An 18,799-nucleotide genomic window follows, 5' to 3' on the forward strand; every position below is an offset into this window, starting at 1 on the left:
CTGCTATACTCTTACTCTTTACTCTTTTACTTGTTTCAGTCATTTGACTGCGGCCATGCTGGAGTACCGCCTTTAGTCGAGCAACTCGACCCCGGGACTTATTCTTTTTGTAAGCCCAGTACTTATTCTATCGGTCTCTTTTGCTGAACCACTAAGTGACGGGGACATAAACACACCAGCATTGGTTGTCAAGCAATGCTAGGGGGACAAACACAGACACACACATATATATATACATATATACGACAGGCTTCTTTCAGTTTCCGTCTACCAAATCCACTCACAAGGCATTGGTCGGCCCGGGGGCTATAGCAGAAGACACTTGCCCAAGATGCCACGCAGTGGGACTGAACCCGGAACCATGTGGTTGGTTAGCAAGCTACTTACCACACAGCCACTCCTGCGCCTATGTTGTTGTATTCAACAGAAATTCAAAATCTTTCTCTATCTCACTCTTTATGCCTGTCTATGTATATACATATAATATGTGTTCATACTCAGTGGTCAACATTTGGCCGATATTGTCTTAATTTTCTATCCTGCTCCTCTTCGGCTTCTTTCCCTTCTTGTTTGCAAAACATTCCCTATCTATTTCTACTTGTCTTTCTCTTCACATATCTGCTTCTTTTTTCTCTTTACTCATCTTCATTTCTTCCTCTTATTATCACTGTCAACTATCTCGCACTGACCGCATGTGCTTCCTCCCCACGCATACCCGTGGCTGTCCCACAGGCCCCTGCAGTCTTCACTTCCGTCTACCTCATCTGCAATCCTCTCCACCAACACCACATAGCTCATCACAGCCCATAACACCACGACATACATGGTAGCTGCCCCCTCGTTATCGAGTATGGCCATTGCACAAAGCTTAATCAATGTTGTTATCGTGCAATGCCTTGGCAAGAAGATTTTTTTTTTAAGTGAGGAAAGGCTGTGCACAGTCAATCCCACTCACTAATCAACAGCAGCCATAATCCAAAAAGAAGAATAAGTCAACATCATCGGTAACCACTGAGCCGCAGCTTTTATGTCAGAGTTATCCCAGTTACCTGAGTTACCTTCTCCTAGAAGGATGCCCTAACAAAGGCTAGGAGTCCTTCACTCCCAATGGTTTAACCGTGCGATCGGGTATTCAGTCCGATTATTTCTATATCCCCGCGCATGATACAGCTTTAAGGCATTTATTGGATGGTCGTTGACTCTCAAGAGTTCCTCCGCCCTTTGATGGGTTTTGTTTTTCATCCCGCAGGGTGTCCAATAAACACCCTCCTCACCAAGCAAGCTTGGTGGGGTTGGGTTGCCGATTTAGTCGCTGACGACCCGACCATGCAACAGGTTGTACTGGGTTACATGTTACCAGTAACACTCGAAAGTGACCTGACATATACGTGCGTGCGTGCGTGCGTGCGTGCGTGCATGCATACATACATACATACATACATACATGCCCTGTTGATCTGGTTGAAATTCCAATGAAGAGACTAAAGTCTAGATTAGAAATCGGCTTTTTCTCTGCCAGCAAGAAATCTTGAAATAAAACTGAATAATGACATACATATTTGCACAAAAACCAAGAAATACTCCGTTTCACGGGAAAAGAGCAAAAGAAACTGTTGTGGATTCTTCAAATCCATTTGGGGGGGGGGGGCAAAATGGTAAACTCGATTTCCCGGCCAAAGGTTTAATCAGGGGAAATCATTACGTTCAGAGCTGCTTAGCTATAACAAAACCAGTTATCTCCCTTACACCACGATACACCATCAACTATTGTTACTGACGGGTGTTTCGGTAAAGTGATTAAAATATTATATCAAAAAATTTCAATATCACATATGCTATAATTAGAAAATTGTAACGAAAAAAAATACGATGGCAATAGATAGAATGCATCTGATCATAAGTTTTTACAATCAGAGCCAGCTTGGCACGAAAGCTAAAATTTCGCAACAATTACTGAACATGCGTGGGATCTTTTCGGTTTGAACGGCAGTTTTTTCTAGTGGTGTCATATGAAATTGTCACCCATAATTATGACCCTAGTATCGATCTATTGCATTTCAATCTGTTTTAGGGTTAGGGTTGGGGTTAGTGGGGGGAAGGGTATCTTTTTTTCTTCACAAATGTAAATAAACCCAATCTGTTTCTTAAACGAGGGACATATTCCTACAGCACAGAGTATTTTCACCTCAATAGACGTCATTGATTGGTTAAAATTGCTGAAATTAAAGAAAAAAAACAACAAATATCTTACAATCTATAGAATTTTCTCAATAAGGCCAAGAGAAAAAGATGTTTTATAAACATATTCTACCAGTATACGAAGTTTAAAAGTGGAAATTATTTTAAAAAACTGCCGTTCAAACCGAAAAGATCCCATACGTGTGTACAAAACACACATTTTTTTGCAATTCTTAAATGTAACAAAAAACATTTCCATACATTTAATGCGACAGAATTTCGGGCGGGTTTATCAATGAGTGTATAATGAAGCATATTAAATTTGTTTTTCTACAAAATATGTTATTTTACACAGAAAAATGTTGGGGTTTGTCTTACGCAAGTGTTCGTCTTATACGCTGAAAATTATAGTGGAGCGATAAACTAAGGGAGATAATCTCAGAAATGTTTCGTTAAAATTAAGAAAATATTTTAATACCTAACATGTAGCATCACTACCCTTTAATATAGTCGACCAATTGCTATAGTAAATAACATGATGCCTGTTGAAAATGGGGTTACTGTATACAGAATAGCAGAATACAATGGCGTACTGTGGGCATTCACAGGATGTGTACTGTACATCGTGATAAAACAAAACAGAACGTAGCGCTTTGTCTAATTAAATGCCATACATACACACCATTCATACGTACGTACATACATACATACATACGCACATATACGTTTGAATGTATGTGCATATATGTACATATGTGGATACATGTACGAATGTATGTCTATATATATATATAATGGTTGTATACTGTCAACTCAACGTGACAGTCCCGTAAAGGGAATCACACTACCGTTATTTAGCCCTAGGAAGCATCGACTCTTCCTGTCGGCTTTGATACATTTCCTATGTCCTTATATTTGCAAAGGGGAGGCAAGCACCCCCGCCAGCTAAGATTAACACCTGAAGACATGTTTCTGGGTCTTTCCCATCATCAGTCCAGGGTAGTAAGTCCTGCTAGCTGAGATGGCTGCAACCGCTTTGTAAATATATATTTTCAGTGAAATTTATTCACTGGTTTTATATATATATATATATATATATATGCATAAAAAGTTTGTATGCATGCGCAATGGATATGTGATGTGTATCCATATGTGATGCGTATCACATATATAAAGTCAAAATGCTATGCATGCTATGTTTATACATAATGTACATATATATGTGTATATATATATATATATATAATAACAGAGAAATTCAAGACAGGATGCCCCTGGGAGCTCCTCTATGCTGATGACCTTGCTCTAATTGCTGAGTCACTATCAGAACTGGAGGAGTTTCAGGTGTCGAAGCAAGGATTAGAATCGAAGGGCCTTAGAGTCAACCTAGCTAAAACCAAAGTCCTAATAAGTAAGAAGGCAGACAAATCACAAACGCCTTCAGGTAGATGGCCCTTCATATGTACATACGCCTTCAGGTAGATGGCCCTGCTCAATCTGTAGAAAAGGCCTAGGTTGAAACTCTATAAGATGTACCCAGTGTAAGCTATGGACACATAAGAGGTGCAGCAATGTCAAAGGAAGGCTAACTAGGAAGATAGTTTTTGTATGTGGCAGATGCTCAGGAGCAATAAACACTGAAAATGCGCAGAGACCATCTTCCGCCACATTCCAGGGAGAAAAACTAGAAGTAGTTGATAGCTTCCGTTACCTAGCTGACCAAGTCAGTAGCGAGGGTGGGTGTGCTGAAAGTGTAACTGCTAGAGTAAGAATAGCCTGGGCAAAGTTCAGAGAGCTATTACCTCTGCTGGTGACAAAGGGCCTCTCACTCAGAGTAAAAGGTAGACTGTATGGTGCATGTGTATGAACAGCCATGCTACACGGCAGTGAAACATGGGCTGTGACTGCTGAGGACATGCGTAAGCTCGCAAGAAATGAAGCCAGTATGCTCCAATGGATGTGTAATGTCAGTGTTCATACTCAACAGAGTGTAAGTACCTTGAGAGAAAAGTTGGACCTAGACGTTTGCAATGGTATGGTCATGTGGTGAGAATAGATGAAGATAGGTGTGTGAAAAAGTGCCACACCCTAGCGGTTGAGGGAACCTGTGGAAGAGGTAGACCCAGGAAGACCTGGGACGAGGTGGTGAAGCACAACCTTTGAACATTAGATCTCACCGAGGCAATGACTAGTGACCGAGACCTTTGGAAATATGCTGTGCGTGAGAAGACCCGGCAGGACAAGTGAGACCATAACCCGTGGCTTTTACCTGGGATGTAGCCAGTCCACTTATGCATACCTTTCCTCCTTGGGACACAAAACTCTGCTTGCAAAGTACCTGTTGAGGCAAGTGAAATCAAAATCGATCAAAAAATCAATGGAAATTGTAGTTGTGATACCAGTGCCGGTGGCACATAAAAAGATCCATCCGAACGTGGCTGTTGCCAGCACCGCCTTGACTGGCCTCTGTGCCGGTGGCACGTAAAATGCACCAACCAATCGAGGCCGTTGCCAGCCTCACCTAGCCCCTGTGCCAGTGGCACGTAAAAAGCACCCACTACACTCACAGAGTGGTTGGTGCTAGGAAGGGCATCCAGCTGTAGAAACACTGCTAGATCTGACTGGAGCCTGGTGCAGCCTCCATGGCTTACCAGACCCCGGTCGAACCATCCAACCCATGCTAGCATGGAAAATGGACGCTAAATGATGATGATGATGATGTGTGTGCATTCATTTGTACACACACACACACAGTGTTTTTACAAAGAAAAGGTTAACAGTTCAAAGTTTGGGCTATGTAGTGTTCACATCTCTCTCTCTCTCCGTCTCTCTTTCTCGCTCTCAGTAAGTATGTTTATATACGTGTTTATATGTATTTTTATTAAAATGTTTATGTATATATCATGTTTATTACATTGTGTAACAAAATTTATAAATATTTTCTTTCTTCTGTCTTTGGTCAGTGTTATTTCCTATTTGCTTCTATCTAGAAATCAAAGGAAATCACTAACATTCCCTACAAACTTTGTTTTGTGACCTAAACATCAATGTTTTGAAACTGACCTATTTTCCATTACATTTCAGACAGAAATACTGAAATTATTCTGATTTTTTGTGAAAAAAACTCTCTAAAATGTACCTATATATTTCAAAACTCTCTAAAATGTACCTATATATTTCAAATTATCATTGGGGTTATGGCTGTCAAATTGTTAGGTATTATAAGTTTTACTCTCCCTACCCCACTTGGCTTGACAAGTCTTCTCAAGCACAGGAAATCGCCAACCCTTTTTGGTACCAACCCATCTGAGACTGTCCCTTGTTCTTTGATACAAAACTCCCGTTTAAAGTGATCAAAATTAAATGCTTCTGTTAAAATTTCATGTTAATTTGTTCCAATAATGACACAGATTAAGGTGGTGAGCTGGCAGAATCGTTAACAGGCAGGGAAAATTGCTTAGAAGCATTTCATTTGTCTTCCCATTCTGAGTTCAAATTCTGCCTAGAACAATATTGCCTTTCATCATTGAGTACTGGGATCGATGTAGTTGACTTACCCACCACCACAAAAATTGCTGGCCTTGTGCCAAAATTTAAAATCAATAATGACACAGATTATTTTACTAAATTCTTCATTATTTTAAAAATCACTTGAACCAAAGTCAGTGTATCTCAACAGAAATATGATAATAAAAAGTTTAACCCCTTCGTTACCAACCCGGCTCTGGCTCTGAGTACAAATGTCTTGTTTTCATAAGTTTTGAATTAAAATCTTCCACCAAACTTTATGTTCCTAGCACTAACTGAATGATAACTAAGTTATTTTCTAAATTCTTTGTTATATTTAAAGTAATTTAAAGAAATATGGAGCATCTCAAAATAAATTCAGTAACGAAAGGGTTAAAACTATAAAATAAATTCAAGTTTGGAGTCAATTTTTCCTGGGCTTTGTGAATTTCTTTTGTAATTCACTTACCACCACTGACTTTAAAAGAGCAGTAGATTGGCAGAATTGTTGAGAATGTCATACAAGATACCTTGTGATGTTAGTCCCAGCTCTTTGTGTTTTGAGCTTGTAGACATTTTTTCTCTCAATCTGTCTTGGAAGCCCTGAGGAAACAAAACATCATGGTTACTTCCCTTCCTTCTTTTACTGAATGCCAAACAAATTACTGTGACCTTACTGGTAAGTGCCTCTAACACTATCTACACCACTGATGCATATAAACATCTCTTACCTACAACTATAAAATCCTATATGGATGGTTAAAAGATGCATGTAAGCATCTTGAGAATTTCACAGCATAGCAAGTAGTACACATATAAGCATCTCTGGGATTTTATGGTTATCTGTGAGCAACACATATATGCAGGGCTGGTGTTAAGCCAATTTGAAAGGTTTTGTAGAGCAGAGGGCCCTGTTGACAATTCTCTAATTGGCCTTGTATATATGCACTGATGCTATAGATAAGAGATGGTCTTATGCATTATGATATGGATAGTAATTAACAATCAACTTGCTAAAGACAACCAATTATCGGTCAACTTGTTAGATATAGTAGCCAAATTTTCTTCAAATCATACCTTATTACTGCTCATTGGAATTTCAGAGAATCATGACTGATCCATTATAATATATAACTGCAATATTATTTTTCGTTTTTGGATTTGGTTTGCAAGATTCTTTATGAGTTTGTGTGTTGAAGCATATTCTGTTGTGTCTGGGGAGAGTCATTTTCTTTTTGTGCCTTATAATATAACACACTCACCGGTAAAATTTCCACTTTTTTTTCTTATTTTTATTGTCCTAAAATTTTCTTTGCATCTTACAACCGTTAAGATGCAACGAAAATTTTAGGACAATAAAAATAAGAAAAAAAAGTGGAAATTTTACCAGTGAGTGTGTTATATTATAGGGCACAAAAAGAAAATGACTCTCCCCAGACACAACAGAATATGCAATATTATTGTTGTTTAACAACACAATAAGTTGTACACCACTTTTAAAGTCATCAAATTTCTATAAAACAATTTGTTTAGTGCATAAATTATTCTACGCTTAAAGGAGTATACTTTGAATAATGATATTTTGTGATCCTGTGTTGAAACTAAAGCAACTATATTATGGAAAAGTCATTAAATAATTTTCAGGTCCTTGAAATAAACTTAAAAGAATCAATAACTTTAGGCACTGTTAAATGGTTTACCATGATGTACTTGCTTGCATGCATGGCTGTGTGGATAGAAGTTTGCTTACCAACAACATCCCACTGCATGGTATCTTAACCCTTTTGTTACTGTATTTATTTTGAGATGCTCTGTATTTCTTTAAATTACTTTAAATATAACAAAGAATTTAGTAAAATAAATTAGTTATCATTAAGCTAGTGTTAGGAGCATTGATTGTAACTAAGGTTTGGTGGAAGATTTTAATTCAAAACTTATGAAAATAAAACATTTGTACTCAGAGCCAGAGCCGGTTTCAGCCAGGTTGGTAACAAAAGGGTTAGGCAAGTGTCTGCCACTGTAGCCCTGGGCAGACCAAAATTTTGTGAGTGGATTTGGTAGCCAGAAACTGAAAGAAGCTCATGATGTGTGTATGTTTGTGTGTGTGCATATGTGTTTGTCCTCCATCACTGCTTCACAACCAGTGCTGGTTTGTTTACATCTCCATAACTTAGCAGTTCAGCAAAAGAAACCCATGGAGTAAGTACTAGGCTTACAAAAAAAATAACAGAGGTTAATTTGTTCAAGTAAACCCTTCAAGGCAGTGTCCCAGCATGGCTGCAGTCCAATGACTGAAACAAGAAAAAGATAGTATAATTATATACTATCTAGATAATTCCAACTATTGTTTTTCCCTTATAGTTTCTATAATATATAATTTAGTTCCTTCATAATAGAATTTATAGGAAAACACAATCATGTCTATAATGTGTATAGCAAGGATAAATTTGTGATGCTATACAAATTGGTAAGGAATTTCATTTTCTTAGAAATTTTTTCTTATATGATAAAGAAATAAAGTACAAAAAGAATGTTTTCTGTGTTGTTTTTTTTTCTTTTCTGAAACAAATTCTTTACCCAACTAATTCATCAGTATAGGTAATTATTTCCAGAATAAAGCATTTAAAAATACATGTCTGTTGCAAAGCATATTTCTAATGGACTTTTCTTCAAAACAAAAATTCTTCCTCTAAGTGTAACTGAATTGTTTTGTTTTACAATAAAAACTATAATTATAAATATTGTAATTTAAAATTATGAAGTATAGTATCAGATAGAAAAAAGTGGAGTTTTATATAATAACTAATTGGAATAAATCTGTTGTTTTTTAAGAACAATTTTAAAAACATTTTCCCACTACTTCTATTTTGGCAACAGGTCGAGCTTGTTGCCATCGCAGTCATGTGACTGATGACGTAGTTAAGTATCCCGTGCGTGTGAACCCCGCATTCTGTCTCTACACGGGGATTGAAATGTCGCAGAAAGGGGGACAACATGGCGGCGCCCATTACCGTACACATGCTGAGAGCAGCAGACCGAAGCCTGGATTGAACCCCAACCTTTCAGTGTCTTCTAAATCCACACAGAAAGTATTTCAGGACTGTTTAGCTGCAACAACCGATAGCCAATTACCAAACGGAAACACTACTGTAGATGCTTTCCAAGATGGCGACAGAGGTACAGAGTCGTATAGCATAGAAGCAGTCGGAGAGCAACAACACAACAATAGAACTGGTCGGTCTCCATCCGTGTTCTCTCTATCAAATTCTGTGCTTCATAGAGCAACCAAACGACAGAAACGACGGTCTGTTAGCAATACATCAGTACAATCACTGCGAGGCAATAACATTCGCAGTAACAGGATTGTAACAACACAGAAACAGAAGAGAAAGAAGAAGCTCGAACAAGTCAATAACAAAAGCAATTTGATTGATTCCAATTGCGAAAGTTCCGACATCAGCAATAACTCCATAATAGTCATAGAGCGCTTAAATTACCTCTCATCTGAACCTTCATCCTCTGATGATGATGACGAAGAAGAAGTGGCTGATGGAGACGACGAGGCAGAACACGAAATCGAAGATTTACACAGCTATGGTGAACACTCTGTGGCTGGAAGTAACGGCGAGTGGCTCAAGTCACGAATTCGGAACTTGAATTCTGTAGTGGATTTTAATTTGGACCAATCTCACACCGACGATCAGGAAGTGGTGGATTCCTTAGAAGAGTTGGGCTCCACTAGTAAAGCGGCTAAAGACATTGTTGTTGATGAATTTTTCGCCGACGAACATCTTGCCGTCAGTCCAGAAGAGCCTGGGAGCGTCATGCCTCCTCTGACAGGTGCCGAACATGTGCTTGTACCTCCCACAACAGAGTCCATAGCTTTATACAACAACAATAACAAACATGCTACAGACACGGAAGACATTGTAACGACTTCGGGAACGAGCCCGGATAGATCTCGCACTGCTAAGATTTCCGTGGCCGTCGGTGATATCGAAACCGGTTCTACTTCTCGACTATCGCAGATTACTCCTCCACCGGATTCCTCTCCAACATCTACCAACACTCCATCTGCCACAACTACTAATGTGTTTTTAGTTGATAATTCGGAGGAGCCTTGTTCGTCGTCCTTCCCCGGTCTTTCATCTAGTAGTTATTCTACAACAACTACTTCAAATTCTTCATCATTAGAAGCATCTCTGTTGGAATTCAGACGGGTCGGAACCGACAAAAGCAATACTCTTATGACACCTCAAGAACTGGAGAGTATGCCGGACCAAGGTATAGAATTCGAAGAATCTGTTGGTCCGAAACAGGAAGTCATTAGTCCATCTTCGTTGACCACGTGTAGTACCACATCACCATCATCTTCCTTGTCATTATCTGATTCACTGTCAGTCCTATCAGATTCTCCACAATCCCATCAGAAATTGTTAGCTAGTTCCTCTTTACTAGAGTCACCGTCGCGAACCACCACCCCAACACCTAACAATAACAACACCAACATTATCACTACCGATCATTCTTCAAACCACGATGTCAAACCTATATTTATCGATTCCTCCAGTACCAGTACAGGTCTCACGTCGTCTGCCGACACTACCAGCACTACTACTACCACTGCTGGTCTGGATAGTAGTCTCCTCAATGCTGGTAACTTCACACTGGCCACTATCTCAATATCAACTGACCGAGCCACCAACTCCACTCAGATATTGGTCAACACTAATCAGGGACAACAGTTATATCATATAAACACTGCAGACCTCACCCAGCCTCTATCGCTGCCCGTCACTCAGGCTCCACCGACGACTCCCTCATCCTCGGCTACGACTGCCACCAGAACCACGTCGGCTTCGGCTCCGTTGTCAACCTCCTCACAAACAAACGGTCCTTCGGCACAAACAGGTAAACACTCTTGTATTTTTTTTATTTACCACCGTTATTATCGTGCCAAAATTTGAAACTATTATTATTTCTACTTTCATCCTGACAACCAAAGGCATGACAGTGCCTTGTTGTTAAATTATCGAATGTGTACGTCAGTGGTTTTCAACCAGGGTTCCGCCAGTACAGTCCAGGGGTTCCGCAAGAAGTTACAAAACTGCTAAAATTTGCAGCAATCTTTAATTCTCCTGTGCAGATATGTGTGCATAAGACTATTGAATTATTGCACAGAGGTTCCTCGAGCCAGTGGAATGTTTCCTTGGGGTTCCGCTCCAGCAAAAAGTTTGAAAAGCACTGGTGTACGTAAACATTGAACAAGCTAGCATTTTACTTAAGCGACTAAGATTACCATTTTACAGTGTATCTAACAGACATCAGCACGGTACTACTAGCGGAGACTGGACCCGGTGCGCGCAAACGCGCGTCCGCACGCACCGGGTCCAGTTTCCACTAGTAGTACCCATCAGCACACGTTAGAATATTTGTTCGCCGACATTCGGAGATTACGCACGTGTAGAGCTGAGTTTGTAATTCTTTGTTAGACAATAAAGGAACCTGCGATTGCCAAGACGAACTAAACCTTAATTACCATTTTAATTGTTTTGGAATTTTAGGATTCCAGCGTGTAGTTTCTGTGTGGTCCTTTCTGTTTTGCATTGAAGATCGTTGTTTACGTAGTTTCGACAACTTGTTATTCTAAATTCCATTCGGATCAGTTGATGTAGATAGAATGCGTGCGGCCCTTGAGTTTGCTGTTCCTCACCCCAATACAGCAGACCCAAAAGTGCCCCTCCCCTTCAACAAAAGTGTCGCCCTGGGCGGACCGTTCTCTCCTCCCAGCTATGTTAATGATTAGGATGCATCATAGGAACATACATGACTCAGTCTCGGATGTTCCTGTCATGCATCTTTCTATCTGTCTGCTGTTTGGTTTGAGAGCTTCTGCATAGTTAGTTGGTCTTGTAGAAATAGTAGCTAAATCTCCTTCAAATCACACATTATCTTCTTAAATAAAGATACATTGGATATACTTCTTCATGTCCCTAAAAAGATGGGATGGTCACGGGAGACCATCTAAGAAGCAAAGCCTAGCAGAGGATATGGACGTGAGTGGCGTGCTCTCTTAGATTCATTATACCCTAACCGGATGTTTTTCGTTTCCTTCCAACGACTTGGAAGATTATTCAGTTTTCAGTGGATTGTTCTCGAATTTTTCTGACTGATGTAGCTTTGCATGCTGGTGGCGAGAATCGCAACCTTTTTTTTTTTTTTAATATATATATATATATTTATTTTTTCCGAAAAATGAACTGAAATGAAATGAAAAGCATTTAAAGTTAAGTAATTTTAGCCAATGAAAGAAGTCCGTCCTCAAAAGCGGAAGTCGAAAATGTTTGTTACCATGGCAACACCAGTGTATCATTGGTTATCTGCGGAGCTATATATATATATTTTTTGACAGTGACAACACAAAAGGTTCCCTAAATAGAAAGAAAGACGTATTTTTGAAACTAAAGACATGACAAAACCTTAAATTTTAAAAACAAATAAAACAATTTGAAGTAATGTATAATTTCCTTTTCTAAATGGAATGTAATGGAAAGAAAAATTGAACATCTTTTTGGTTTTCTACCAACCAATTGAAGATTTATGTTTATATAAAATTAATTGCAATAGTCACAGGTCTTGCTTTATACTCGCTAGAAATAACAGCCAAATTGAAACGAAAACTCATGGATTGTAAATAAAAGAAAACAACGATGAAATAAAACAATTTTTTTTTCCATGAGATTGCATTTTTCGTACCACATAAATTTGCTGATACAAGTCCACTATGGAGCTATGAGTGTCACAGAGCTGCTTATTCCCTCGCTTCAGACAGGCCCAAGAACTTGTTCAATATGGGTTCCGTCTAGCGAGCTTACAAATTCCAATGCTGTGTTTCACCATTCTGTGGCGAAAGTGGTACCCTGGTATCTCAGGAATATGCGAGTATGTGCATCACAGGTGACAGTAAATGGTTGTTTTTGGCAGAATTGATTGTTGAATACAGTCTGCAAGTTTTTTTTCGATCTCGAGAGGGCACGACAAAAAGGGTAAACAAAACCCCTTGAGTTTCGCGACACACACTGGCGGAAACCCACTGTTCGGGTAACAGTCGAATCCTGGTTGTTTTATTTTCTCTTTGAAAATAGTTTCATCTATTTCGACAATTCTGCTGGGACTACCAGCAATCTTCATTGGATTGCAAAGCAAATCTCCCTTAACCCTTTCATTACCGTATTTATTTTGAGATGCTCCGTGTTTCTTTCAATTACTTCGAAATATAACAAAGAATTTAGTAAAATAACTTAGTCATCATTAAGCTAGTGTTAGGAACATAAATTGTGACTAAGGTTTGATGGAAGTTTTTAATTTTAAACCTATGAAAACAAGACATTTGTACAACAGAGCCAGAGCCGGTTTCAGCCGGGTTGGTATCGAAAGGGTTAAATAAATTCAATAGTGTACGGTGATAGTGATATCAGCCCCTAATTCCTCCTTACGAAATCTAATAGCTGTCAATTCTTTCACCCACAGCAACGATTCACTGGAGTTGCTATGATAACAAGCAGTTTCAATTTTCACTGTGAGGAGACTGGTTTGGAATTCAGTGTTCCAGAATTATACAAGAACACAAATTAGTCAAAACATTTCAGTGCATCTTTTCATGCAAATAACTGCTGGAAAAGTTCAAAATACAGGATGAGGAAGGGTTGCCAAACCAGTTTACAGACATTGCCAAGATGTTGGGAGTGAAAGATTCTTCCAGACATACTCAGCTATGAAACTGGTAATGCTCTCTGATTCAAGTAAAGCATCAGTATGTGTGTGTGTGTACATATATTTTCCTCTTCACACCACTTTGGTTTTGAAGCCGCGGCTTGATGCTGACATTTTGTGGACGTAGTATGATTGTTCTTATATACTTTTGTGTATTGATGAGGTTCATAACATGGTTGTTATCAATTAACCTTGTTAAGTGGCTGAAGCCAAATAGGCACTGGACTTTTAATCTGGATGTGGTTGTATTAATCCTTAATGGTATTGTTTTATATAATATAAAATTTTTGTGTTGGTGGCACGTAAAAAGCACCAACCGATTGTGACCGTTTGCCAGCCTCGTCTGGCACCTGTGCTGGTGGCACGTAAAAGCACCCACTACACTCATGGAGTGGTTGGCGTTAGGAAGGGCATCCAGCCATAGAAACATTGCCAGATCAGACGGGGCCTGGTGCAGCCTTCTGGCTTCCCAGACCTCAGTTGAACCGTCCAACCCATGCTAGCATGGAAAGCGGACGCTAAATGATGATGATGATGATATATATATATATATATATATATATATATATAATATATATATATCATCATCATCATCATCATCATATATATATATATATCATCATATATACATACATACATCATAATCATCGTTTAACGTCCGCTTTCCATGCTGGCATGGGTTGGACGGTTTGACTGAGGACTGGTGAGCCAGATGTGGCACTGGCAATGACCACACTCGAATGTTGTTTTTCGTGTGCCACCGGTATGGGAGCCTATCCATGACCCTGGCAACGATCATACTCGGATATGCTTTTAATGTTCCACTGGCACAAGTGCCAATCAGGCGGTACTGTTATTGGCCACGTCAGCGATTTTGATTTCACACGTCGTCATCAGCATCATCGTTTAACGTCTGCTTTCCATGCTAGCATGGGTTGGACGATTTGACTGAGGGCTGGCGAACCAGATGACTGCACCAGGCTCCAATCTTGATCTGGCAGAGTTTCTACAGCTGGATGCCCTTCCTAATGCCAACCACTCTGAGAGTGTAGTGGGTGCTTTTTCATGCCACCAGCACGGGGGCCAGTCAGGCGGTACTGGCAACGATCATGCTCGAATGGTGCTCTTAGCACCCTACTAGCACGGGGCACAAGTGCCAGTAAGGCGACGCTGGTAATGATCACACTCGAATGGTGCCTTTTATGTGCCACTGGCATGGAAGCCGGCTAGCCGCTCTGTCAACGATCACACTCGTATGGTGCTCTTTGCACCCCACTAGCATGGATGCCAGTCATCGAATTTGATTTTGATTTCACTTGCCTCAACAGGTCTTCACAAGCAGAGTTTAGTGTCCAAAGAAGGAAAAGATATGCACAAGTGGGCTGGTTGGCATAGGCCACGAGGTTATGGTCTCATTTGGCTTGCCAGGTCTTCTCAAGCACAGCATATTTCCAAAAGTCTCTCGGTCACTAGTCATTTCCTTGGTGAGGCCTAAAGTTCGAAGGTTGTGCTTCACCACTTCATCCCAGGTCTTCCTGGGTCTATCTCTTCCATGGGTTCCCTCAACCGCTAGGGTGTGGCACTTTTTTCACACAGCTATCCTCATCCATTCTCGCCATATGACCATACCAGTGCAGTCGTCTCTCTTGCACACCACATCTGATGCTTCTTATGTCCAACTTTTCTCTCAAGGTACTTACAGTCTGTCGAGTATGCACACTGACATTAAACATCCATCAGATCATACTGGCTTCATTCCTTGTGAGCTTACACAAGTCCTCAGCAGTCACAGCCCATATTTCACTGCCATGTAGCATGGCTGTTCGTACACATGCGTCATACAGTCTACCTTTTACTCTGAGCGAGAGGCTTTTTGTCACCAGCAGAGTAAGAGCTCTCTGAACTTTGCCCACTTTCAGCGCACCCTCCCCCACTACTGACTTGGTCACCTAGGTAATGGAAGCTATCAACTACTTCTAGTTTTTCTCCCTGGAATGAGGCGGAAGCTGGTCTCTGCGCATTTTCAGTGTTTATTGCTCCTGAGCATCTGCCACATACAAAAACTATCTTCCCAGTTAGCCTTCCTTTGATATTACTGCACCTTTTATGTGTTCATAGCTTACACTAGGTTCGTCTTATAGAGTTTCTATCTACGCCTCTACTACAGATTGAGCAGGGCCATCTACCTGAAGGTGTTTGTGATTTGTCTACCTTCCTACTTATTAGGACTTTGGTTTTAGCTAGGTTGACTCTAAGGCCCTTCGATTCTAATCCTTGTTTCCACACTAGTTCTGATAACATTATATATATACATATATATATATATATATATATAATATATATATATATATATATATTATATATATATATATATATATGTGTGTGTGTGTGTGTGTGTATATATATATATATACACACACACACATATATATATATATATACACACACACACACGTGTGTGTGTCTTCTAGCTGTAATACCCATCATTGATTGGGTAATTACTTTTACTGTTTCTCAGTTGCCACATTCAAAGTATTATTATATATATAATTTACTCCTCCTGTATGTGTGTATTTTTATTAGAGAGAAATATGTTATAATTGAATTAGAAGGAACAGTTTCATACATGAACTTGTGTTTGTTTATTATATGACAGTAATAAGTGAGCTGTATGTGTTATTTTATTTATCAATACAGTAATGGCAAGTATATGATACAGTTCATTTAAATAGGTAATTTAGTCATTCTTGAATGTAATGGTAGTAATGGTAAATTAAGTTATTGAAGTATTCATGTTGCATTAAGAGTGAATATTTCTTTATAAACAATGTTTTCATTTTATTTTGGGGTGCATAAGCAAAAAGATTTGCTTTTGGTCCCGCATGTGATGCTCCTACATAAGGTTGGCCATGTGCAAAGCATAGTTGTTCAAATTGCAATCCAGCAACTTTTAATGTTTGGCCCTGACTTTTATTAATGCTCACAGCAAAAGAAACATGGATGGGAAATTGTAACCACTTAAACTGGAATGGGATATTAGATAGTATAACTGGTATGCCAGGAATGAAGATGGTCTTACCTTTACCACAGCCACTGAGAATATTTGCCTCAATGCAGTTCCTTATGAGTTTGGGCACAATTAATCTTGTACCTTTGCATAATTTTGGTTGAAACAAATTATGTAATAGCGTAATGGGAGTTCATTTTTTTCAGCTGAAGACAATAAGGACCTGTACCTTGTGGTTCTAGTGAGTTCAAAAATTCAATGGGATAGTTAACAATAGCCTGATTATCAACAATCTTGTCAATTGAGTTATAAGTGAATACTTCTGGAAGTTTATTCAATAGCATATTATTAATGCTATGTACAGCAACATTTTTTGGAGCCAGGACAGCTTGCTCACAGATCCAACCTGTATTGTTGTAATTATGAAGATTTGGAAAGATTTCATCCACCAAATCATCGACGGAATCATTTGAATTACATATTGGATTGAGTTACATTGCCCTTCACCGAGTTTCAAAAGCTGCTCTGCAAATAGTTCAGCTGATTGATCTCTTGAGAGCCCCGATGAATTTATGAATCAAAGTTCAATAAATCTCATCAAATAAATGAAATGAAGCAGACTAGATGTTAAAATGGATTATCCTTTTATTCCATAATCCTAGACAATTGTTTCTGACAAAAAGAACCAAGATGTCCATAAAGGGACATCATGAAGGTCAAATTTGTACTCTTCTATAGGTGAGATTTAAAGGAAAACAAAAAGATGTTTAAAATATACAGTGAATATTTTCTTAGTTATCATTATTATATATGTATTAGTATATGCATTCTTCCACTCACAAAATTTGAATCAAGACTAAAAAATTAAAGGACTTGGCTGTTTAAATATCTAATAGTTAATTCTTGACTATCTCACTAAGAAATCCAATAAATATCTATTTTAAAAAACCCGCTAAACAAAATGCTGATCAAGATGTATGTGTATGTTCATTCAGAAATACCAAATAAGGAGCTAAATGTTATTTCAAATTCATATTCAAAAATTTCTTAACCATCATCTATCATACCTACTATGTTTTTTAAGTAAATTGCAAGTTAGAACTACCAAGTGAGATCGATTAATAGTTTATAGAGTTTTTTATTTAAGTATTTCTGAAAAGTCTATAATCAATAGACAATATAGGTATTATAGGTTACATGAATTATCTAAAATCACTTAGAGATATTGAAAAGAATGGAACTTATGAAATACATACAAACTACTGTAAAGATATATTTAAAGGGGACCACTTACGTGATTGTCGTAAAATGAAATAAATGTTCTAGATGAGTTAATTTTTGGGCTCAAAAAGCAAGGTCATGTAGGGGAACATGGAGTTATGTACAGGGAGGGTGGTCATACAAAGAGTTCAGGCCATTTCTGACCAAGAGAGACTTTGAACCGAGCGGTCGTCGGCATCTTCACTATCTCGTCCAGCAGCTTATTCCACGGATCTGCAACCTGGACGGAGAAAGCCCCTCTCCTTCGATCGAGATGAAATCGTCGCAGATAGAGCTTTTCGGAGTGACCCCGCAGCCGACGCTCTGGAGCAGGAGTAAAGAACAGCTCTTTCGAGAGGTTACACTTTCTGCTTATGATGTTGTGAGCGAGAATGAGATCACCACGGCGTCATCGTTTTTCTAGAGAATAAAGGTCGAGCGTCTTCAGCCTTAGTTTATCACATATAATATTGCCGTTATGATCTCATTATACCTATTGTTGACAGGTACCTTAAGACAATGTAGGATAGAGTGCTTTGGTTAAAACATTGAAATGTCTGCTACAGATTTGAATATTCAACTGTCATGCTTCTATTTCTGCTTATCTGTGTTTTAGAGCTTTTTGGATGTGAGAGAATAATTGTATAGAACACATGCTTCCAAGTGACTTCAACATACATGTCTCACATCAATAGCTCCAAATTTAAAGTCACATTATTATAACTATTCATTGTTAACAAAGGGAGCTTTTAATGTAATTATTTGATTGGCTAAGGTAGTGAGATGGCAGATTCATTAGTACACCAAGCAAAATGCTTACTGGCATTTCCTCTATCTTTACATTCATAAACATCATCATCATTATCATCGTCATGTGTCTGCCTTCCATGCTGGCATGGGTTAGAACAGTTGTTCTCAAAATCCCTTAGGGGACCACGAGGGGATGCTGAAGTTTTGTAAAAACAAGTGGCTTGAGACAGTTAAGTTTTAAAATTTCAAGACTTTCAATTTTTTCACACTATCATCCTTTTTTGTCATTGATCTCAAAACCCCATCCACTCCTACACACGCATT

The 18,799-nt window shown here is 38.9% G+C and overlaps 1 protein-coding gene across 4 annotated transcripts in view; it reads left to right on the top strand.

The window, feature by feature from the left end:
- The first annotated feature begins 8,614 nt into the window (after nt 1-8,614).
- Nucleotides 8,615-18,799, top strand: part of LOC115223848 (PR domain zinc finger protein 4-like) — a 58,090-nt gene continuing 47,905 nt past the window's right edge. For 2 of the 4 annotated variants that reach the window (XR_005003719.1, XM_029794536.2), the window contains exon 1: nt 8,615-10,596. Coding sequence is in view for 3 of the 4 variants with exons in the window: in XM_029794536.2 (XP_029650396.1) it covers nt 8,658-10,596 (1,939 nt within the window). In the remaining variant the exon portion in view is untranslated. The remainder of the gene's footprint in view (nt 10,597-18,799) is intronic. The other 2 variants (XM_036513021.1, XM_036513022.1) reach the window with 2 other exon arrangements.

The sequence above is a fragment of the Octopus sinensis genome, linkage group LG24, assembly GCF_006345805.1.
Source record: "Octopus sinensis linkage group LG24, ASM634580v1, whole genome shotgun sequence".
Taxonomy (NCBI): domain Eukaryota; kingdom Metazoa; phylum Mollusca; class Cephalopoda; order Octopoda; family Octopodidae; genus Octopus; species Octopus sinensis.